The 23,901-nt window shown below is 43.2% G+C and overlaps 4 protein-coding genes and 1 non-coding gene across 5 annotated transcripts; 3 read left to right on the plus strand and 2 right to left on the minus strand.

Moving 5' to 3' along the window:
- The first annotated feature begins 941 nt into the window (after nt 1-941).
- BT62DRAFT_t138 lies at nt 942-1,013 on the plus strand. Its single transcript has one exon. It is a non-coding gene; the product is annotated as a tRNA-Arg (tRNA).
- A 1,112-nt stretch (nt 1,014-2,125) lies between these two features.
- On the minus strand, nt 2,126-3,351 carry BT62DRAFT_314918 (uncharacterized protein). The gene is made up of 5 exons (XM_043180476.1): nt 3,200-3,351; nt 2,914-3,128; nt 2,851-2,865; nt 2,599-2,798; nt 2,126-2,516 (listed from the first exon to the last, which is right to left on the minus strand). Exons 2-5 carry the CDS (start codon nt 3,098-3,100, stop codon nt 2,220-2,222), a joined length of 699 nt encoding a protein of 232 aa, XP_043037287.1. The 5' UTR covers nt 3,101-3,128; nt 3,200-3,351; the 3' UTR covers nt 2,126-2,219.
- Nucleotides 3,352-3,664: 313 nt separating this feature from the next.
- Nucleotides 3,665-4,971, plus strand: BT62DRAFT_1008870 (uncharacterized protein; the record flags this gene model as incomplete). Its single annotated transcript, XM_043177496.1, has 6 exons — nt 3,665-3,726; nt 3,794-3,980; nt 4,048-4,116; nt 4,172-4,532; nt 4,570-4,635; nt 4,691-4,971. 6 exons carry the CDS (start codon nt 3,665-3,667, stop codon nt 4,969-4,971), a joined length of 1,026 nt encoding a protein of 341 aa, XP_043037288.1.
- Nucleotides 4,972-6,461: 1,490 nt separating this feature from the next.
- Nucleotides 6,462-7,833, plus strand: BT62DRAFT_995821 (uncharacterized protein). Its single transcript, XM_043190546.1, has 5 exons — nt 6,462-6,574; nt 6,629-6,880; nt 6,934-6,948; nt 7,006-7,226; nt 7,281-7,833. The coding sequence occupies exons 2-5, from the start codon at nt 6,664-6,666 to the stop codon at nt 7,650-7,652; spliced, it is 825 nt and encodes a 274-aa protein (XP_043037289.1). The 5' UTR covers nt 6,462-6,574; nt 6,629-6,663; the 3' UTR covers nt 7,653-7,833.
- A 10,157-nt stretch (nt 7,834-17,990) lies between these two features.
- BT62DRAFT_934756 (uncharacterized protein) lies at nt 17,991-19,031 on the minus strand (the record flags this gene model as incomplete). Its single annotated transcript, XM_043186779.1, has 2 exons — nt 17,991-18,219; nt 19,023-19,031. 2 exons carry the CDS (start codon nt 19,029-19,031, stop codon nt 18,064-18,066), a joined length of 165 nt encoding a protein of 54 aa, XP_043037290.1. The 3' UTR covers nt 17,991-18,063.
- Between the last annotated feature and the right edge of the window lie 4,870 nt (nt 19,032-23,901).

Here is a 23,901-nt window from a genome sequence, read left to right on the forward strand (position 1 = left end):
CCGGGATGGCTAAAGCAGACCAAAAAACGATATCAAGCCCCCAAGCCAAGCGTTCCACCAAATGAACGAAAAGGATCTCCCGCATTGTACTAGGTGAGCTCTACGACATGTCCCCCTCGACAATACCACTCACTAAAGCCGAAGATGCAGCTTTGTCTCCCCAGCAACGGCGAGGAGGCCATCAATTGCTCTAGGAACTACCTTTCAATGATGTGCCAGGCTTAGGAAGGAGTATTGAAGATATTCTTCACCAAGCTGACAATACCACAGGTCGCTCGGCATATCCGTGCCCGCATCTTCGTCTTCCGCCCTTGCTCGCGCATTCGAAAGCGTGTGTATACATTTCTGGCGGTTCCCATTTGACATTAGACGTCGTCACAGGCTCGAACCTGAAGGCTACACTACCATCGTCCCTCCGGCACAGCTGTGGATCACGTCGCGGTCATTTCGCCTAGGCTGCAAATCCACTGGTCTCCCTAGTTCAATTCTGGTGCCCTGTCCCAGACTCATACGACAGACTCAAGATGGCATTCCATGGCCAGATCATGTTTCGTTTTTTCTTTCCCTCAGTCCAAAGTCTCTCGTCGAACAGATACCTTGACGTACTACTGTTGTTCGATGTGTGATCCATAGAGCGGCCGATCTTTATCTTGACGTTGGACGGAAGGAAGGGCTCTCTCAATTGGGAAGGAATACGTCTTGGAAGGTCAGGAGAGAGCATAGACTTGTGGTCCAAATGCTCACCGTCTGAATAGCCGCCCCTTCCTTTTCCACCTTCGATTGTCAAATCAAGCACATCTCGGAAGACGGCCATTCTTCCACGGATGTCTGCTCGAGGCCACATTGCCCGTTCTCAGGTTCTACTGTATGCGGAACGAAGACACTATTCTATCTTCATTGGCGTCTTTAAACCTAGACGCCAGACTGGACTCAAGATGTATGGCCGTGTGGCGTAATGGCAACGCGTCTGACTACGAATCAGGAGATTGCAGGTTCGACCCCTGTCTCGGTCATTGCTCGTTTACATTCTTCTTTTGTTTCCGCGTTCCCTTAGCAGTAGGGTTGACCGTAAACCTCCAGTGGGGTTCAGTCACCGTTTTATTCCGAGGGGAGGGGGGGTGACTGTTACTTACCTTACCACGTGCCAAATAACATGACTGACGCGTGGTAGTGGCGGATTTTTTCGACTCTCTTTGTCTTCGTGTACCTCGTTGATCGCTGTTCTACCAGGGATTCCAGAATATCCGAGTCGCTCGTGTGTTGGTCCCGTTATGAGGAAGGATAGACTTTAGCATGACCGGAAGAGCTAGATGACCACGACGTATATTTGTCGAAAACTCATGTTTTACACTGGCAGTCTGGATCAAAGCTGTTGAGTCTTCGACTTACCCCACATTATAATTCCTTACGACAAGACTCCTCGTAACATACTTTCTGCATTTCCTGAGAGCATTCTCCTTGCGGCCAGCAGCGATATAAATTATGACATTGAGTTGATCTGCTTGATGACTTTTTTTTTGTATTTTTCGCCCCCCTCACGCACGAAGGGCCTTATCCCAGCCCAGTACCACCGCCTGATTAGAAGAAATACGTCAGCCCTATTCGCCATGGCAACCCTCGGTCAACTACACCTCAATGCGCTTAGTATGGGCTCCGAAAGGACGTCCCGCACTTCACACATCGACTTCACGAATAATCTGGCAAGTACCACACGAGAAAGAAAGACTGTAAGAGCCGGATGAGCGCGTGACAACTTGCCAAGCTGGTGAAAAAGGGAATCCCGCTGGCATATCTGACAATTTCGTCATTCAAAGATTATCGATGTTATTGGATCACCCCCCCTCCCCAAAGTCCCGCCCTGCTGAAGTAGCTTGTTCGGTTTTGCGCTCTCTAGGCCGCCCCTGTTGCTCCAAGAATAGAAGAGAAAGGGGGGAATCGGAAGCGAAGCACAACTGGTGACAGCAGATCTCTGCTGCGCCGAGCAAGATCCATTGAGTCGGTCAATCTGTGGGGCTGCAATTACGGGATTCATAATTCATTCCTTGGCGATCAACGTCCGCGCATTCAAAAGGCTATCACCCGATACGCGGTCTCGTCTCGTATCCCACGAGGGGCCCGATTATCGTACTACACACAGTTAACAGTTATCGTGAAAGCCATAAAAAGTTCATTTAACGAGTCGTATACACATGCCCACGCACGGCCCAGGAGCGGGAGCATCACACCTCTTCCACGGCCCTCCTCTTAGCGGTCGAGGGTGGGTCGGCGGCGGCGGGCGGATGCAGGACAGGAACTTCGGCGGTGCCCAGTTCAATCTGTGGTATCTGCCCCGCCTTCTGCTCATCTTTCGGTGACGGCATGGCGATAAACATAGATATGCGTAGCGGTCCGGGAGGAATGGTCTGCGCGACGGGACCATGGGGAGGGGACGACGACGACGACTTGATGAGTGCCCAGATACGGGCAGGCGGGGGAGTTGGAAGGGGGAGGTCTTGGGTGTATGAGACGGCAAAAGGCTATGAAAAGATACGTGTGAGCCAATAATAGAACCCGGCAAATTATATAAGATGGGGAGGGGGGGAGGGGGGGGGCTCGCACTTTGCATGTTTCCCAGTCGTGGTGTTCGTTGCCGGCATTCAACGTTGCTTCGTACATGACGGGCTTTGGGGGCTTCCCATTAGGCGGTATCCAAGTGCCGTTCCGGATGGCTTCCTCCATCATGCGTCGTTGGCGTCGACGACGCATGATGGTGCGAGCCACGATGGTTGCTGAGATGGCGAGCAACAGTAAGAGCACTCCTGTTGATGTTGAATTGCTGGGTTGGTGATTGATTATAGCAATATAACGCACCTAAGAACGTATACACTAGTCTGATCATCATTTAGGTTTCCAATCATCTTAAGGAGGACTTACAGTACACGGTCGCAGATGTTCCCCCGCCCCGATTTCCATTTCCACCAAGGCCGTCGTTATTCCCATCCAGACCGCCGCCATTGGGACCCTGTCTTCTAGTGGGTCTCGGGCCGAAATCCGAGAATGTTGATGAAGGTGAGAAGGGCGGGGTGAAGAGCTCGATAGTGCTCGTCGTAACAGAGGACATGGTAGTGCGAAGCCAGGATGTTCAGTGCCTGTTGACCCACATACGAGATATATCGTTTCATGAGATGGGGATTCATCGATGGAGATAATGTGGGCTTACTATTTGGCAGTACTTAGCAACTCACTGAGACGCAGCATGATTGATGGACCCGAAACACGGACTTGAGAAAGATGGATATCGAGTCAAAGGTCCGTGTCGTGGAAGTCTTGACGATTGTCTCTCGAAGTTCACGGTTTTCGTGTTTATTTCAAAAGTCGCCAAGTCGCAAAAGAGAAAGCGGAAACGAATTGCATCAACATTGATGCAATGTTCCGTAATAAGACGCCACACTATTTAAACCTCGTACTAAACAATTGATATTGAACGAGATTCGGACGGGAGCTATGTCTTGCGCAGCAGCACCTAGCGTGGAATATTATCACAAGAATCCAAACGAAAGCAAAACTACATACTATAAGTCTTCACAAAGAACTATTAATGGCCTAGCCCATGCAGTCTTGAGCGTAACCGGTAGCAACCTGAAAAGGCGTGTCTTTGACAGTTTTCACATCATGCGGCTTCGAAATGTTCGTCACAAGGGCTACCTTGCAGGAGGTGGCTAAGGGCGAAGTATTCAAACCAAATACGTAGGACCTCATCATGGCTGAGACGTAAAATAGCCACAAAGCGCAGGGGGGGAATATAGCCCTTCAGCACTACGACGCTGTGTGCCTTCAAGTTCAATTACCAGGATCTGACAAACGGAGGCAAATCACTGACCAAACGTCCAAATATGGCGGCTAGGAGAGCAGGGTACTGTTTCATCATGTCGCTTACATCCAAGCAGGTGATTTTGGAGGGCAGCAAACGCGAAACGATAAGTACGGCCTTTGACGCTAAGGTACAGGATTCGGCATTGTCCGAGAATCTCTGACGATGATGATTCTGGGTCTCATCGTAGATGGTAGTGCGATATGGGATTTACGCTTTTCTTGCCGTTGCCTGACTCCCTCTGCATTGGACCGCTAACTGCCGTAGTACACTTGATGTGGTGTTGAATCTTAACCAAGCGCTACGATAGAGTGAGCATAGAAGAAACTGAAAATGGAAAGTAGACGATCACCTGTACAATGGAAATCCACGCTCAAAAGCCATTCTCTGGAACCTTGCCCAGCGTCTCTTCCCTCAGGCTCGAAGAAAGTAGTTCTGGTATCATTCGACCACCTGTTGATCGATGGCATGTTCCCCCGCGTAGCACAGGCATCTGAGCTTTTCCAAGAGCATTCCCAGGCTCGAATGGCTCGTTCTCGATGGCATAATGCTGCCTTAAAAGGCAGTTTTTCCGTGATTCGAGGCACCACGACCCGTGTCTGGGACGACGTGGGTTGTATCCACCTAAGCGAGCTGATGTTATGTCCGGACCAAACACTCCTACAAGGCTCGCGTCGCAGTCGTCTACAACATGTATGACTGACTATACGGCACGGAAGAGATAGTTGGCGCGGCAGTCGAATCTCTCGTGAGATTGGATATGAGTTGCGCCTACGGAGTCGTCGGTTAGTGCTATGTCCCACGGCTGGACGAGCTCTGCTGACCTTACAGCCTAGACAGGACAGAAACCGGGGCTTAATCCCCCAAAATTCATTCCTATTCCTCAGGTCGGAAATGCTCCAAGACTACAGCGGCCTCCGCCTCCCGGCCGGTCTCTGTACTTGAATGGTCAAGCAGCTTTCACCTCCGTCTCCCATCGAGAGATGATTACCATTTCGCTCATGATCGATTCACGGTACTGTGACATCGGCGCTATCGCTCCCATCGAATTTGGAAAACACTGGATAGCTATCCTTCAGAGTCCATGGGCCGACGCCCAATTTCCGTTGCTTCCATTATGATTTGAATGCGGTAGTAAAGGAGCTGCTGCTGGATTGTTTTCCGTCAGAAACGTTGGTTATTGATTGAGCCAAAGTCAAGGGACCTATTATATCGTTCATTTTAGCACAGTCGTAGAATGTACGGCTGTCTTACATTTTCATCGAATACGATAACGTTGTAACGGGTGTCCTATACCGCGATCTGCACCTAATCCCATGAGCACGTAATTGTCCCTGCCAAGGCCTTTTTGTGGGTTGAACGGGTTTCAGGGTCCCCGAATGCCAAATTTTAGTTGGTGTCTACCACAATCAGAATCTTCAGAAAGCTGCTACTGGATGGTTTTTCATCGCTAAAGAAAGGGAGAGAAGTTGGCCATGACAATCTGCGAGAACATGTTAATGATTGTAAAGAGTGATATGCCGCCTTCTGCGCACCTTAGATGGATGCAGAAAAACTTGCCGCACTCCATGACAATAAGAATGTCTATTCCAGTTGTCAGGGTCTCTGCTGTAGTAGTAGTATGCGCCGACTATTGAACAAGTGAGAATGCTCGAGCCAGAGATGCTGTTACGAATATAAAATATCCGTCAAATGAAGGAAAGCATAGATGGTAACACGATGAAGGAACATTCAAACTCCGACATGACATAGCGCCACCAACGCGCTTGCCTTGATTTGGCCTCGATCCCTATGGTACCCGGTGTTTTATTTTATACACGGTAACGGTGAGTGAACACAACTTTGTGGGGGGGTACTTGGAGACGAGTTTTTCGGGGATCTCGGAACCCCTGGGATGCTCTAAAAGTTAGATATGCGCTTCGTGATAACAAAAATGCTCCAGCCGTTATCTTCCATTCCAACGCCAGAAATAGCATCGGACGCAGATCAGATGAGCCAGTTGATCATATTTGATCATATTTGTATTGTTTCCTTCCGGTATTGGGGGAACATATAGGAACAGGATCTACATCTAGGCTTGCTGTATGTTTCATCAATGCTTTACTCTTCTCATTCAAAATTTTCGATGTCCAGGCCCTCTTTCAAGCGCTGTTTCCTATCTCCCATGACAATCAGAACGGAAGTTCCTCCATTTTTAGTAGCCCCAGACAAGTACCGGCCTTTCTTCTCGACTACAAACGATGTCACGAGCGTAGGTTTCAACTTCTTCCGTAACTTCCGGCCAAATAGCCCAATAGCGGATGTATTTTTCTCACGTAAACACGATCGAGGTCGCCGTCGGAGCATTTCATCAACTCGGAGTCGCCCGGGCCCTACTATCCAGTACTATCCTTTCCCAGGTTCGCCAAGGTGACTGTATTTCTCACAAATGCCGTGTATGATTTGAAGGACAGTTGGAATGATGATGATGAGGCCTTTATGTGTCACAGATGCAAATCAAAAGAGTCAAATAAGGGAAAAAATTACCAGATAAGATTATATATGTGATCCGAGGCCTTGTGATGTCAGTGGGGTGGCCCACCGGCGGCTTATTATTGACGTCCCACGACACCTCTTCTTTGTTCTTCACCACCATTTGGACCCGTCCCAGGGTGGCTACCGGGCCCATTTCCCTTGTTCACCTGGTTGGTGATCCCTTGTTCTTTCGTGCGGTACTTTCACTTGGTAAGCAGGATCCCGATGTCTTCCTGAAAGACCTCACAATTGACAACTTCACAGCTTTACTGCACTAAACTTCTTGTTTTTGGCCTACCATGTCTTCTTCTCCAGGTGGTACTGGGGGTCCAGTTTTGGCATCGCCGTCTACGTCTACATCGGTACCACCTTTCACAGCTTCGTCAACATGGACAGACCCATTCAGCTCAACGTCCAGCGACCAAGGGACTAGCACCACTAGCAGCAGCAGTGATAGTCTTGGGGCTGGGTCGGGGAACGATGGTGGCAGCCTGAATTCATCTGCGTCGTTGTATCGTACGTGTGCTCACACGATGGCTGTTGTCATGTTACTGATCAGATTCATATAGTATACACTTTCCTAGGTTCGTTGCCTTTTCTTCCCTGCACCTGTCGAATACCATACTTAATTCCCTCTTCAGCAACACTCATATTGCTGCTCGGCGTTTCAGCAGCGATCGTGTTTCGGTCTCTGATTCTTCGAAGGCGCCACAGACGCATGGTCAATGAAGCCATTCTAAATGGCACTTGGATCCCACCTGCCAGCAGGCGGGGCATGCGCTTTGACCCTTCTCAAAAACCTATCATGTATGAAGCAGCCATGAACATCGAAAAGAACCATCATGATTGGGAAGCATGCAAGGTACGACCCCTGTGTTAATTATACCCTTTTTCTAATATCGAGGGCGAAACACAGCCTTTTTCTGTATCATACACGGTCGCTGCCTCGAAACGTACACCGCCTCTGGTGCCTCCTCCCCTACAGCAGGACAACTCTGCTCGGGCTCGCTTTCACCGGATATGGTCGCACGTTGACGCCTCTCCGCTCCCACCACCCCTTGCATCCCCAGCGCTGGACGCACCTCTACTCCCTGATCCTTCGGGCGGACCATTGCGGCTGTCCGTCCTTGTCGCGATGCCATCGCAGCATCACCAGGAGGGGCTGCCGCATCTCGAGTTTGGCACGACAGATATCCCTGTTGCATATCCCGCAGGTGAAGATGACGCGAGCCCGAATGCGGGGAACAATACCAAGAGTATCAACAGTTCGGCGGAAGATAACGTGTAGGATATGACAAGATACGGTTCTTGTACTTTACATTACATTACTTTCAGCTAATGACACTGGTGCCCACGGCTTGACTGGCCGCTATGCCCGAACGGGTTAGCTCATCATTGGTAACAACGGGCGGTCTCGGTGTAGCGATCTTGTCGGCGTTGTCCGTGAACCCTGATCTGCAAGAAACGAGTATAGAAGTATTCTTGTCTGAAACTGATTCCAGAAGATTCATTAAAGCAGCGGGAAAGAGATCAACATAGCTTGCCAACTGATTGTTTGTTTTGGCAAGGTATGCTGTTACAAGGATATGTTTTTCTTAGCTATATCGTCAGTATGGGTCCACAAATCATTGACCCACACCTATGTGAATTTTACCGAGTTAGCTAATGGTGGTAATCTGAAATGGTCGCAACGCAGAGTCAACCAAGATATCTCTTTGTATTGGACCTTTAGCAGGCTTCTTCTAGTAATAATAGCCTATCGACTGATTGGTCTTTTAGGTCACTAACTCTTCATATGCCACATATATTCACTTAAATGCCAACTGTACCAATCATTGTGGGCTACCAAAAGTTTGGACATTATTTTTAGTGTGGTATGGAAGTTGCAGACTATGTTATCAGTGATAGAAGGTATGAGGTGCATCCTTTCCTGTCATTTGCAGCTCATACAGTTACTTCTTTAAGCTTATTTTTATACCTACCAACATTGCTACTTCTCCTGAATTGCAAAATGTCTACATGGCTTGGTATCATCTTTTATAGGCTTGCAAAGTTGGCAGGCCTGGTGAGAAAGGATGATTGGACAGGCCTTTGGTAGGCCATCATCAGAGTGACCAACTATTTCACTCAAGTTATCTTCCAAATTGTGAAGCTGTTCCAGAGTGATGTAATTGCCTAAGATAGAGCACACTTTTGATAATTTCAATCAAGATAGTTAATTTCTGATTTTTAAATATAAAATAAAAGTCACTTGTTTTGTAAAATAGCAATAATAAAAATTGAATTTGCCTTATCTATTGCAGACATTGTCTCTGAGATCATAGTATCTTATATAGTGAGAACAAATATATGGAAATACTGGGTATTGATGTAACAGGTGTATAACTGGAGCATACCAGTCTTGAATTCCATAGGCATATCTTCAGGTGAAGTATGTTGTTTAAGAATATCCATTTGTATACTTTTAGCTTCTCTTTTTGATTGTCACTTGTTTCTACTTATCATATATGTACATGCCTTCTGCTGTTACTTGATCACTTATATAGCCTGGCCATAGATACTCATATACCTCAGTCATTTTGCCTATGCTGTGTCTGACTGAGACTATTACTTATATTCTTCTGCCAATAGATTATGGGCTCCACTTCCTAAAACTCAATCAAGAAGAATACACAGTGAGATTTCAACTCAATCTACCACTCTAACTACAATACCACCCTCCCATACCATTATTCTCACTATCATTCTCATATCTCTCTTCCAATACCAGACTGCTTGTAGCCTCTAATCAGCAGACTAGACTTTAGTCTGTGAAAAAAAGTTAACAAAAACACTATCAACCTCTAGAGCCTGAGTTCTCTGATCTCTCTGAGCAAATACAGCTCATGATATACTGCACTATGAGTTTTTTGTTTTTTTCTGCACACAACAAAATACAGGATTGAGGATGGATATCAAATTGCTTTTGTGAGACCAGAGGTCCATGCTAAGTCTCAGCAGCAAAGGGATCATCAGTTATATGTTTCAGGCTCTTAGCAGCACTGTAGACATCAAACTGCCTTCACTCAAATATGAGCCCACTACTGAGACCAGCCCATCCACATCACACTCTACAATGCCAGACATAGCATCTGGAAACCACTCCTTGACATTATGCCAGACAATGTCTAAGCTATTACACAAATAAATATCAAAGATGCTTTTGCATTCTCAAAGAATGTCATTCAGATGTTCCAGATGAATAGACTTGATGAGAAGAGCAAGAGAGGGTCTTTGATCTTCACAGAAGCCACAGCAAGTATTAGAGAGAACATCATCATCAGTATATTCTCCACTGGGAGATATACTTTGAGAGCATTATTGCAGAGTCTGACAAAAGAGTTCAGCAAGCAGAATATCTCTGTATCTCACATAAGTATTGTCTCCTTTCCTGTAGCTGATTGTATTGTAGAGACTGAATATATGCTGTAGGCAATCTGTTATGATTTTTCCACATTTTTATCTTTTATTTAAGGGACTGACCTCTATCTTTGCTTAGTCAGAGTGCTTGGCCAGTGCTTAGGATTGTGAGACCAGGCTTAGTCATTATAACAACATCTAGTCAGTCATTGTCCTTTGACATGACAGTTACTGCTTGACAACAGACAATACCTTTTTGTAGGTAGCTTAATGACACTAGACAAAATGCTTTATAATGCTAGGACATATAATTAGATAGTTATATTTTTAAATGGATGATGACTAGTATATAAGTAGTATAGCTCTCACTGTAGTATTCTCAGCTTCAAGCTAAAGTTTATTTCTTTACCATCTTATCTCAAGCCAATCTAAAGGCCTTGCAATACAGAACCATATAATACATCAAGTGGACTCTGACATCATTGCCTGAAGTGTGAGGCAGTGTCAGTTTATCATGTGTTTAGGTCACATGTCATTTGAGCTTAACAATTAGCTTGAAGCTTCTAGCTTTCCTTTCTCAAGCCCAATCATGCTGAGAAACTGAATGCCTCCTGCTATCAACTCTGCTGATTTAAACTTCACTCACAAGTTCTTCAAACTCCTCACTTCTATCATTGGAACTTTGTTAGAATTATTGGTAATCATACAGCTATGCCATGAATGCCAATCAATCACTGCCTGGGCTATCTGTCATTATCAAGAATTTCAGCATATTTGACATATTCTATAAAATATCATCTCTGACCTCCTCCTCCACAACATCCCTCTCTCTGTCCAACAGTCCTTCCAGCCCACAGAAGGAACTGTATTTGAAACCAACCCTGAAGATGTGCCTATGCAGCATCCTGAGAAAGAAACACTAATACCTGCTCAGATCTCTGATGGCAATCATTCAAAATGATAGCAACCCTTGGGCTACAGGATTTTGAAGACCAAGGTCTGATATGCTTATTCCACATGTCAAGTGAGTGGACATTTCTAGCAATGTCCATATGACAAAGGCCACTCTCTCAACTGTACTCTCTGAGTCCAGCATTGGATGCCATGCCAGAGACTCCTTTGATGTCATTCAGGTGACTCCAAGGAGTGGAAGTACCTTCTCCAATAATAGACATGAGTCCTTATATGCCACTCTGGCAGGAAGCAGAGAAAGCTTCTCTGCAGAGTTATATGTCAGAAACCAGAGCACTGATAACAAGGGAGGAAGAACAGGCATTGTCAGGATTGATAATGTATTCTTTGCAGATGACAGTGATGAGGGGTGATACTAGTGAGAGGCTGCCAGAGTATTTGATTGGATGGAATGCTGTGCAGCTCACAGAGCTGGCCACATATGAATGCCACCATAACCAGCTGACCCCATTGACCTGGTCCTCTCCCATGAGAATGAAGTACAATGCACTAAGTCCCTTACTGAGTACCTCACAGAGCAGACACACATCAAGTATGAAGAAGCTAGAGAAAGCACCCTCTTCAGATGCTATCTCTGAAACAGAGAAGCTGCAAAGTGGAGAATGGGCTCTGAGAGTCTCTATACTAGCATCTCTAAGATTGAATACAAATATAGTGCTTCTGACTCTCTATTCTGGGAGCCCAGCATCTCTGCTCCCTCTGAGCTCAACCTATGAGTGATACCTCCTAAGGGTGTTGTCCATATAGATGATGTCCACTGGTGAGCATCACTTGACCTTGATGACAACTGCCTGCTATCCTATAGGACAGATTCAATTACTGACACTGATGATATACTAAGCTAAGAGAGATCTATGAAGCATGAGAGGAGATCTCAGGAGTGATGATAAGCATATTGACTTCACCAGAGATCTCAAGCAGATCCTGGATGAGTGTATCACAATGCTCTTTCTTTGACCCTGCTGAGCAGAAGAGTGCAGAAGGCACACCAGAAGAAGTTTTTATAGCTGTACCAGGAAGATATGGCCACTTTATGAATGGATGACACCTGGTTGGTGTTGCCCATGGGACAAAGGTACACCACCACTGATAGAATCAAGCATGTGGATATTCTCTAATATGTGGCCACCAAGCAGACTATTTTTATTTATAACAGAAAATATTTAAGATTTCAACTAGCATCATTATTAGCATATAAGTCCAAGTTTGATATTAGATCAATGCTGTAGATGCTAAGCATTGCATCCAGTTGAGCTGTTTATATGGCACCCTCAATCTGAATGACCTCCTCTTGGTATACATTCATCACTTCTGCCATCTGCAGTATGGCATCTTGGCTCACCTAAAGCTGACTCAGGCTAAGAGACTTCCACCAGAACCTATGGGCACAGCTGATGTGCTGACCCTTTGCTAGACAACCTTTGTCTGATGAAGCCAAAGGAAGCAGAAAGGTCTCTGAAGACACAGAGAGTGATCCAGAAGCAGTAGAATTGGAGTTCACTATCAAGAACAGGTGCATTGTATATAAGAAGGCACAGCTATCAGGAAGTCCTATTGCCAATAATGGCTCTCTCCATTCATTCTCAGATCCCCTGATAATCTGGAATGTTCTGCCTTTTGGCAGAATCCTGAACCTGATGACCATGCTGGCAGCTGATGCAGCAGTCATCAATTGTAGACCTGATCTTCTATGGAAATCCTGCTTATTCAAAGGGGTCTCCAGTGACATTAATCACTTTCTCATTGACTGTGATCAATACTTTCAAGTGTACACACCCTTCTTCATGCTTGATATGTATAAAGTCAGGTTCACTATTATGTACCTTAAGGACAAGGCTAAAACATGGTGGGTACTTTTTGCCTCCACATTCTGGTCAACTATGCAGCAGCATCACTGGTATCTCTCATGGCTGGTGTTTAAACAGATAGTGATTGACAAATTCACCGACTCTACCATCCAGAAGATACACAAACAAAAGATGAAGGAGTACAAGATGGGCAACAAACTAGCCACTAAGTACTTTGACAAGCTGGAGTGACTCAGCAAGCTTGCTGGAGTCTACAATGATATCACAGACACTGGATGAATGGTCAAGTACATGAAGATAGGAGCCCTGCCTTCCTATCTAAAGATCATCTCAGACATCAGCCATGGCATCCTGAAGGGATACAATGCATGAAAGGAATGGATCATCACCATGTACAGAGAATGACAGTAACAAAAAGCTGAGTCAACAACTCTGTTCTTATCAGGACAGGGAACAAAGAATACCCCCTCCAGTTTGAACATGTCTGTCAAGCCTAGCAGCTCAATCTCAACTTCCTCATACAGCAAAAAAAAAACTGGTATGAGCATGATATTTACCAGAATGGATAAGCCTATAGATGTGGATTGACTCAAAAAGAAGGGTAAGTGCTTTAATTGTGGCCAGAAGGGCTATATGGCACAGGACTATCTGTGGAAGAAGAACAAGCATACTCAGGAGGACCTCTGGGCACTAATCACTGAGTTGCAGAAGGAAGAGGAAAACCTTGGATCAGAAATGAAGGTCAAGGAGGTAAAAAGCCAGGCCAAGCAGTGAGCAATTCTGCTGACAAGGCCAGAACAAAGAGTAGTGTGTCACAAGCAGACACTGGACAGACTGATTTTATCTCTGTAGTATCACCTATATCTAAATTATGCATGCATTTGAATATATTTGACTCTACCACTCAAATCCAAGAATCACCTAAGAAAGAAACTCAACTGTCTATAGGCTGAACAGAGGTAGTGAGCCCCACTAATTGGCTCAAGCCATTCAACACTGAATGGACTTGGCAAGCCATCAAGGACATGAAGGATAAAGCCACAGCAAAAGCTATGCTCAGGAACTGGGTTCACAAAATCCAAGCTGAAGAGATGGTAGACAAAGTGATAGAAGGAATGAAGAAGGCAGAACACTATTAAGCCCTGAAGTGGCTTGACAAACTCCAGAGACCATGGAAATTTATCTGGCAATCCAAAACCCCAGGCTGAGACCTCCTGGCCAAAGCCCAAATTGAGACACTCATGTCTCAAAGCACCTATGTGGTCACTGCATTAATCAACAGTGAGTGCACTAGCAGCTCCATCAATCATGCTTTCATCACCAAGCACAATCTTTCTACCCAGACTACAGCAGCTCCAATCCTGGTCTACAATGCAGATGGAACTAAGAACTAAGCTGGTTTGATTACTGAGTTCATCAAGCTCAGGCTCACAATTGGTAATCATTTTGAAAGAATCAACTTGGCTGTTACTGATCTGGAGATCAAGGAAATCTTTCTTGGTCATGACTAGCTAATTTAGTATAACCCACTGATCAACTGAAAGACCAGTCGAATCATATTTGCCTGATGCTAATGCTGGAAGATCCCATTCAAACTGCCTAATGAAGACTCTGAAGACCAGTGAGATGAGAAGATGGAGGACAGCAAGATGATTCTTGCCATGGATCTGCAGAAAGCCATTCATGTTCATGCTATGCACTATGCCAATAACTTAGCCATGAAAGCCAATGCAGAAAAAGAGAGCAAGATATTTGAAGAGATAGTGCCTGATTGGACATGAAACTATCAGGATCTGTTCAAAAAAAAGAGCTTTGACAAACTGCCTGATCTAAAACCATAGGATCATGGGATTGAGCTGATTCTAAACACTAATGCTAATTTGGACTGTAAGGTGTATCCACTTAGCAATAATGAGCAATAAGAGCTCAATCAGTTTCTGGAAGAGAACCTCTCCAGTGGATGAATTAGGCCATTGAAGTCTCTGATGGCCTCTCCTTTCTTCTTCATCAAGAAGAAAGATGGCAAACTCTGACTGGTACAGAATTACTGGAAGCTTAATGAGATGACAATTAAAAACTGTTATCTGCTTCTGCTGATCTCCAAATTAATAGACAAACTTCATGGTGCCCAGTACTACACTAAGTTAGATGTCTGTTGGGGTTACAATAATGTGTGTATCAAAGAAGGCAATGAATAGAAGGCCACTTTCTGCATTAACTGAGAGCTGTTCCAGCTCACAGTTATGTTCTTTGGCCTCACCAATTCACCAGCAACCTTCCAATAGATGATAAACAATATATTCAAGGACCTCATCACAACTGGAAAGATTATGATCTATTTGAATGACATTCTCATCATATCCAAGACCAAGCAGGAACACCAAGTGCTAGTACAATGAGTACTGACCCTTATGAGGAAACACCCACTATTTCTCAAGGCTGAGAAATGTAAATTTGAGGTGCTTGAGACCAAGTACCTCAGAGTCATTATCAGCAAAGGAAGCATCAGAATAGACTCTGTCAAAGTAGCAGGAGTGACCAAATGGCTGGAGCTGACCAAAAAGAAGGAATTACAATTCTTCCTCAGCTTCATGAACTTCTACTGATAGTTCATTCAGGACTACAGCAAGGTGATCCAACTAATGACTCAGCTGACTGGCAATGCACCATGGACCTAAGGCCTATCTCAACAGTCAGCATTTAATGACCTCAAGTGTCAACTAGCAGAAGATGTAATCTTGACTATTTCAATCCAAGACAGAAAGTTCCATGTTGAAGCCAACTCAAGCAAAGGTGCCATCAGCACTGTCCTCTCTCAAGAGCAAGAAGGTAAATGGCATCCAGTTGCATTCCTCTCCAAAGCACTAACCATTATAGAGCACAACTATGAAATATGTGATAAGGAGTTGCTCACTATAATGCTTGTCCTGGCTGAATGGCAACATTACTTAATTAGAGTGGTCCAGACCTTTGAGATCTAGACTAATCACCAGAATCTCTGGTACTTCTGAGTATCACAGAAGTTGAACTGCCAACAAGCTCAGTGGGTTATGGAACTATTGGAGTATGACTATACACTGCACCACAAAGCTGGTGCAGCCAACAAGAAAGCAGATTTGCTCAGCAGGAGAGCAGATCATGACCAAGGAGGAGATGACAATGAGGGAGTTGTGATTCTGAGACCAGAGCACTTTCATGCAATGATCATGCTGATGAAAGAGGAGATTCATGAATGCATCAAGAGTGCTACACAAGACACCTGCAAATGGAACCAATGCATAGCTCCGTCACTCAACCATGAGTGAGGGATGAAAAAGGAAGAAGAGATGATCTGCTATGACAGGTGGATCTATATTTCCAGAGACCAGACACTTTATAGTGAGATAATTGCTATCTGCCACAACCATGTGACTGCTGGACATCTGGGGATCACCAAAATGAAGGAATTAGTACTCCAGGAATATTGGTGGCCCAAAATAGGCCAAGATATAGAATGATACATCAAAGTATGTGAAACCTGTCAACAGGGCAAGTCCTTGACACAGACCTGTGCCACACCCTTCCACTCTAATGAGATCTCATCATCATCATAGACTCACATTTTAGTGGATATGATCATCAGATTACTGGATTACAATGACTATGATACAATTCTCATTATAGCTGATTGCTTCTCCAAAGCAATCATTCCAGTTGTGTGCTCTACTGAGCTAACTTCCAAAGGATGAGTGAAGGTCTTATGTGATAAAGTATATGCTAAATACAGTATACCTCAAGTCATTATTTCAGACAAGAGACCATAATTTGTATCCAAATTCTTGGATGATTTGTATCATCTCCTCAACATCAAGCATAATGCATTGACTGCCTATCATCCCCAGACAGACAGTCAGATAGAATGAATAAACTAAGAGGTGGAGAAATACCTCTGCCTCTTCATCAATTATCTGTTAGACTCAAGTGTCATGTGAACAAAAACATGTGATAGACAGAAGTCTCCTCACACTTTAGGAGATCAGCTGAATCCACTGATGCATATTTTGATCATTGTGTCACAAGATTTTAGGATTAGCTCAAGTATAAAATGGTGTAGAGTAAACTTTAGCTTGAAGCTGGAGATTACCAGCAAGAGTGAGCCTGTTTAAATACTGTTACAGTTCATAACTAATTATACTCCTTTCTATTATACATTGTCAAGTTCTTCATGCTCATTGTCCTTGGGTGTTGCTACTGTACATAAAAGCTTATTATATGTCATCAGGCAATGCTGTCATATCAAGAGACAATGATCAAACAGATTTATTGTGCTGACTAAGCCTGTCCTACAGCCTCAAGTGCTTGGTTTAGATGCTCTGACTAAGCATAAATAGGGGTCAAAGGTAAAAAATAAGAAATAAAGTGGAAAAATTATAACATTATCCACTTGTTAAGACCATCATTCTGATAGTTTAATTTAGAGATAATTTATAGTCTCAGATTGCATTAGTAGCATCCATCTGTTTTTTATTTACCCATTGGTTCAATTTTGGTCTGTACTCTTTCCAACTAACCAAGTAATCCACTGTCATTGTCATGCCACTATTTCTTACCTTAATTTTTCATAGTTTATAATTGAGTATCTGATCAATTTCATAGTGCTCCTCATCATTGATCAGATCAGATGGCAGTAGTAGAGGTCATTCTTGGTTAAAGAATATTGATGCAATATATAGTGTTAGTAGTGTCTCATTAAAGACATTATGGACCTTTCAGTTCATGAGTAATTGAAGTCAGTATGTAGAGATGCTGATTTTGGCCAGAACCAGAAAAGATCCCATTCATTTATCAGTCAGCTTTTGTTTAGGCTGAGATAGATGAAAATTAGTCATATCCAGCCACACTTTACTGTTGACTGAATACTCACATGCTGGATGACAATGTTTATCATATTGCTTTTTTATGATTATAGCAGTCTTCTTAAGGGCCACTTTTGTTTTATTATGGATTTTTGCCATTATAGTGTGTTGGAAATCCTTGGTGTTGTGCAGAGCAGACTCCAGGCTAGTAAGGCCAGATGGTATGAACTTATTATTCTGCAGCTTCTACAGAGCTTGTATTTATACTCTCCAGGCTTGTATCTAGAATTTACTACAACTTTCCTCTTTCTCTCAGACTTACTCATCAACTCTCAGCATGATGCTGGATTGCCCTTTCTAGAACTTTCCAGCAAAATCCCAACACTCCTCTTCAATATGGCATCCTGCCACAATATTTCAGAATATCCTAATATATCCTAAAATATCCTAATATCCCAAGTCTCCTCTTGAAACTTAAAATAGTCTGAAAATTCCCAATTATATCCTAAGACTTGTGACCATTCTCTATCCTCACCCATGCTGCAGGAGCCCCAAATGCTACTTACAGTCAGCTGATCCCAATATCAAGCTAGCTGGACCCAGTCTAAACCACAGCAGAAACACATTCCTACCAAGGGGCTAAGGGAATTCACAAAGATATAACCGATTTTCCACCAAAGTTGCCTCAAAAGATATATTCCATTTCTTCATCATCACTCTGCATAATGTTTGCAGCATCAGCACTGTTGTTCCATTTTGTGTGCTCTGGGCAACTACAACTAATATGGCCAGTCTTGCTACATATGTAACATCTGATATTCTGCTTTGGACTGCTTGATCCCTTTGATCATGTGATCAGAGCCATTGTACCATGTGTGCCACCCCTCCTTTCTTCTTCATCAATCAGAGCATTTGTCACTGTAGCTAATGCATTTGGCTTATCATTTCCTACACATAGTGAGGCTGCAATGTTTGACTATTCTTCATCTAGGTTGAAAATGAGCACATCAACTATATCTGTATCATCCAACTTGACTCTAATAGCTCTCAACCTTCCAGCAAGACTTGTGATTCCACTTATGTAATTGTGAATTGGCCTGTTTGAATCATGCTCAAAGCCATAAAATTGATGTTTCAGGGCAATGTGATTAGCTCAGCTGTTTTTCTTATAAATGTCCACAAGAGCCTTCCATGCTTTGACACTATCTGAGCAATTCTCAATATATTGATACTGGCTTGTGTCAACAGTCAGACCAATAGTAATGAGTGCTTGATCTAGCTTGGAAGCTTTGTCCTTGTCATCCTTTTCTTCAGATCTTGTTTTCTTCTAGAATGCAGGTTTGGATTCATCAAGCTTGTCCAATAGTATATCCCATGCACCTGTCCTTTGGAGTACCATTGAAATTGCAAATTTCCATGAATGGTAATTGTCTCCTGTCAATTTTGAGACAGAGCCCAGAAGACTATTGGTCATGCTGCTCATAGTAGGTAATGAATGAGAGCAAATTTAAGAAGTTGAGATACTATAATCAGAGTCTAATCATGCCCGAGCCCATAACCTGTTGGAAATCCTCAGTGTTGTGCAGGGTAGACTCCAGGCTGGTAAGGCCAGATGGTATAAACTTATTATTCTGCAGCTCCTACAGAGCTCATATTTATACTCTCCAGACTTGTATCTAGAATTTACTACAACTTTCCTCTTTCTCTTAGGCTTACTCATCAACTCTTGGCATGATGCCAGATTGCCCTTTCTAGAACTTTCCAGCAAAATCCCAACATAGTGGCAAAGTCAGTCGAGGTGGGGGTTGATATATGTGTTCACTCAGTTTTGGCCATGTTAGAGTGTCAGCTATAGTTGACAAAGAAAGGAGTTTTGCCAGTGGATGAATGAATTCAATTATTATGTTGGAAGACAGCAAGAGCCAGCCATTCCATTCAGTCATCTTGGCAATAGTTGATAAAGAGGTGGAGGTACTTCTCTACCTCTTAGTTTGCTTGCTCCATCTGTCTATCTGTCTGAGAGTGATAGACAGTGAATGTGTTTCACTTGATATTCAGGAGATGGTATAAATTGTCAAAGAACTTTGAGATGAACTGGAGGTCTCAGTCAGAGATAATGACTTGAGGTATATCATATTTGGTGTATACCTCATTGTGCAGGATTTTTGCCCATTCTTCTGATGTGAGTTTGGTGAAACAGGTGATCAGAATGATTGTCTTGGAGAAACAGTTGACTATGATGATAATAGTATCATAGCCATTGCAATCAGGCAGTCTCATAATCATATCTACAGAGATATGAGTCCAGGGCACTTGTGGAACTTCATTGGGGTGTAGAGGTGTGGTCCAGGCTTGGGTTGAGGATTTCTCTCATTGGCAGATCTCACAGGCTTTAATATACTGCTCAACATCTTGTCCCAGTTTCAGTCATCAATATTCTTGCAATACCAATTCTTTGGTTTTGGCAATTCCAGGATGTCTCACAGTCACATGATTATGACATACAGCAATAATCTCACCATGTAGTATGTGATCTCAGAAGATATAGATTCTCTCATCATATTGGATTATTCCCTCTTTCTTTATTATACTTTATTCATGATTCAAAGATAGAGTCATATGCTGGTCCTATTTACTGATGTCTCTAGTGATGCTTTTGATTCATTCATGAATTTCATCTTCTGTGAGCATGATCATTGCTCTGAAGTGTTCCAGATGTATGAGCACCATCTCCTTATTGCTGTGTTCCCCCTGATCATAATCAGCCTGGTGACTAAGTAGATCCACTTTCTTGTTTGCTGTTCCAGCCTTATGGTGTAGAGTGTACTGGTATTGGCTCAGCTCAGTAACCCATCATGCTTGCTAGTGATTTAATTTTTACAGTTGCTAAAAGTAATGTAAGTTCTGATGGTTGGTCTAGATTTCAAATGTTTGGGCCATGCTGATCAAATAGTGCCTCCACTCTTTGAAGGCTAGTATGATGGCTAGGAGCTCCTTATCATAGATCTCATAATTCCTTTTCATGACAAATAGAGCTTTTGAGAAAAATGCTATGGGTCACCATCTCCCATTTTGTTCCTGGAAGAGCACAATGCCAATGGCCCTCTTGCTGGGATTAGCTTCAATCCAGAATCTTCCTTTCTGTGTTGGTATCATGAGTATAACATCTTTGGCCAGTTGCTATTTAAGGTTGTCAAAGACAAGTTGTTGGAATAGGCTTCATATCCATGGGGCATTCCCTGTAAGTTGTATCATAGGTCAGATGATCTTGCTATAATCCTGAATGAATCATCAGTAGAAATTTGTGAAGCCCAAGAAGGATTGGAGCTCCTTTTTTTTGATGGGCTCTGGCCATTTGGTGACTCCAGCTACTTTGATGGGGTCCATCCATATGCTCTCTCCACTGATAATGACTTTCAAATACTCAGTCTTGAGTACTTTGAACTCACACTTCTCTGCTTTGAGAAACAGTTTGTGCTTCCTCATCAGTGCCAGCACCTGGCACACCAGCCTTCTATGCTCCTCTTTTGTTTTGAACATGATCAAAATATCATTAAAATAGATAGTTACCTTTCTAGTGACAATGAGGTCCTTGAAGATATTGTTCATCATCTACTGAAAGGTCATGGATGAATTGGTAAGCCCAAAGAATATAACCATTGGTTCAAACAGCCTATGATTGATTCAGAATGCAGCCTTCCATTCATCTCCTTCCTTGATTTGTATGTTATTATACTCCCATCAGACATCAAGCTTTGTATAGTATTTGGTGCCTCTAAGTTTGTCTATTAATTCTGAGATTAACAGAAGAGGGTAGTGATTTTTGATTGTCATCTCATTAAGCTTTTGGTAATCTTGAACCAGCTGAAGCTTGCCATCTTTCTTTTTAATAAAGAAGAAAGAGGATGCTATGGGAGACTTTGATAGCCATATCCTCTCACTGGATAAGTTCTCTTCAAGAAACTTGTCAAGTTCTTATTGTTTGTTGTGTCTGAGTGGGTAGATTTTACAGTCAAGGTTGATGTTGGCATTGAGAGTCAACTCAATAGCATGATCTCAGGGTTTTAGTTTCAGGAGTTCATTGAAGCTTTCCTTCTTGAAAAGGTCCTTATAGTCTCATGCTCACTCTGGTATTATCTCTTCAAATATCTTTTTCCCCTTCTGCTCATAGACTTTGATGGCTAGATTGTTGGCATGATGTACTGCCTGGAGGTGTGCCTCCCATTATATGTTGATGGCAAGGATGGTTTCTCCATCTTCCATCTCCTCATCCCATTGATTGTCAGGGTCCTCATCAGATAGTTTGAATGATAACTTTCAGCATTTACACTGGTGAATGTTACCTTTCCAGTTTTCCAGTTAATCAGCAGGCTATGTCTGATTAACCAGTCATGTCTGAGAAAGACTTCCTTCATGCCAAGGTCTGTTATAGCCAGATTAATCCTTTCAGAGTGATCTCCAATCAGAAATCATAGCTCTACAAACTTGGTGATCAAGCCAGCTTGATTCTTTGTGCCATCAGCATTGTAAACTAATATAAGGGTGGCTGTGGCTCTGATCAGAAGATGGTGCTTGTCAATGAATGCATGATTGATCAAACTTCTAGTATAGCCACTGTCTACCAGGATGATTACCAAGTGATTAGCTTGGTTAGTCAGGGTTTTGATTTGAGCCTTGATAATAAGATCTCATCTCATGGTCTTGGCATGGCAGATATATCTTTTTGATCCATGTAGTTCATTGAGCCATTTCAGAGCTTGGCACCATTCTGCTTCCTTTAGTCTCTTGATCATCTCATTGATGACTTCTTTTACACAGATTCCATGTACTCAATTATTGAGTATGGCTTTTGCAGCTTCTTTTGTTGTGGCATCCCAAATGGCTTGAGCCATTTATTAGAGGTCTCTCTCCCTATTCAGCCTGAGAGTGCTTGAGTTTCTTTTTGCAATTCTTTGGTGTGTGAGGCAGATAGTCAGGGTATATTTGAATGTGTGTATAAGTTAGATATAGAAGTAACTACAGAGATACTGTCAGTCTGACTAGCAGCTGTAATTTGCACACCATGAAGTCCTTTGGCTGATCCAGTGGAATCACTCACTGGTCAGCCCTGTCTTTTATCTCCTCCATCTTTGTCTTCATGCTAAGTTCTTCTTCTTTCTGAAGTTTGGCAATCTGTGCCTATATATCTTTTTGGGTTTGCTTCTTCTTCAGGCAGTCCTTTGCCATGTGGTCTTTCTAGCCACAGTTGAAACATTTGCTCTCCTTCTTCATCTGGTCTATATCTATGGGCTTCCCTGCTCTGGTATATATTGTTCCAGTTCCTGTCTTCTGCATGCTATAGATTGGGGCCATCAAGGTTTCTGATGGTTTTCTGGCAGTTATCCCTGACAATTTGTTCAGAGTTGATGAGGTCAGTTTTTTCATGTAATCTTGCAGTATCAACTGTTCCACTTTTTACCTTTGCTACTTCTTGTACATCTCGATGATTTGCTCTTTCCATTCATCACATCCCACTGGCATCAGTGCTTTGATGCTAATAGCAGAGATTATTGTCATGTACAAGGAGAGAATGCCTCTCTTGAGGGCCTTGATCATTCATCCATCATTAGCTATATCATCCTGAATTCTGGCAAGCTTTGTGAGTCACTCTAGCTCATCAAAATAGTCCATTGCTGTCTTATCACCCATTTTGTACTTCTTGATCTCCTGTTTGTGAACTTCTTGTATGACAGAATTGATGAACTTGTTATAGAGTATTTGTTTAAATACTGACTATGATGGATACTGATAGTGCCCATGCATTGTCAATCAAAAATTGAGTGAGATCAGGATTCACTATGTTTTTACCTTTTCCTCAAGATAGGAGACAGCAAATACTATGCAGTTCATATCAGTCCTAAGATACCCAATGTACATCTCAAAATATTGTTCACAATCAATCAGAAAGCAGTCAATGTCATCTGATGCTTCTTTAAAGGGTCATGGCTTCCTAAGTAGGTCAGGTTTGCACTGTAGCATGGTGGTATTTTTAGGGAGGACACCCATTGGATTAGGCCAGTCCTCAAAGGAGGAGTGCCTCTATTTGACAAGAGGTTCAGGAAAGAAGTGAAGTGAGTTGTCATCAGCAACTGGATTTCTCCAGAGAACTTCCTCTTTTTATACTATTACTCTGTCATAAATGGTAAACTCTAGCTGGATGGCTTCTGGATTGTCTTGAATCAGTTTCTTCCCAGCATCACTTCCTGTGGCCTCATCTGGGGGTGGTTGAGTGGCTAGAAGTTGGCTTCTGGCTTCTGTCTATAGGTTTTGATAGTCAGAAAGCTGAGTGTTCAGCTATACTCAGGAACACATTAGCCAGGTTGTCAAGTGTTGCACCAATGAGGTTGAGTCTGAATAATGACTTTGGATAGATGATGCCATATAAATAGCATATCTTAGTGTGACAGACAGTGACTAAGGCATTGATCAGACTTTAGGTGGTGACTGGTAGGCTGGTAACTGGCTGAGTCAATCTTCTGGGTGG

Source organism: Guyanagaster necrorhizus (genome assembly GCF_019112545.1).
Source record: "Guyanagaster necrorhizus MCA 3950 unplaced genomic scaffold BT62scaffold_21, whole genome shotgun sequence".
In the NCBI taxonomy this organism is placed as follows: domain Eukaryota; kingdom Fungi; phylum Basidiomycota; class Agaricomycetes; order Agaricales; family Physalacriaceae; genus Guyanagaster; species Guyanagaster necrorhizus.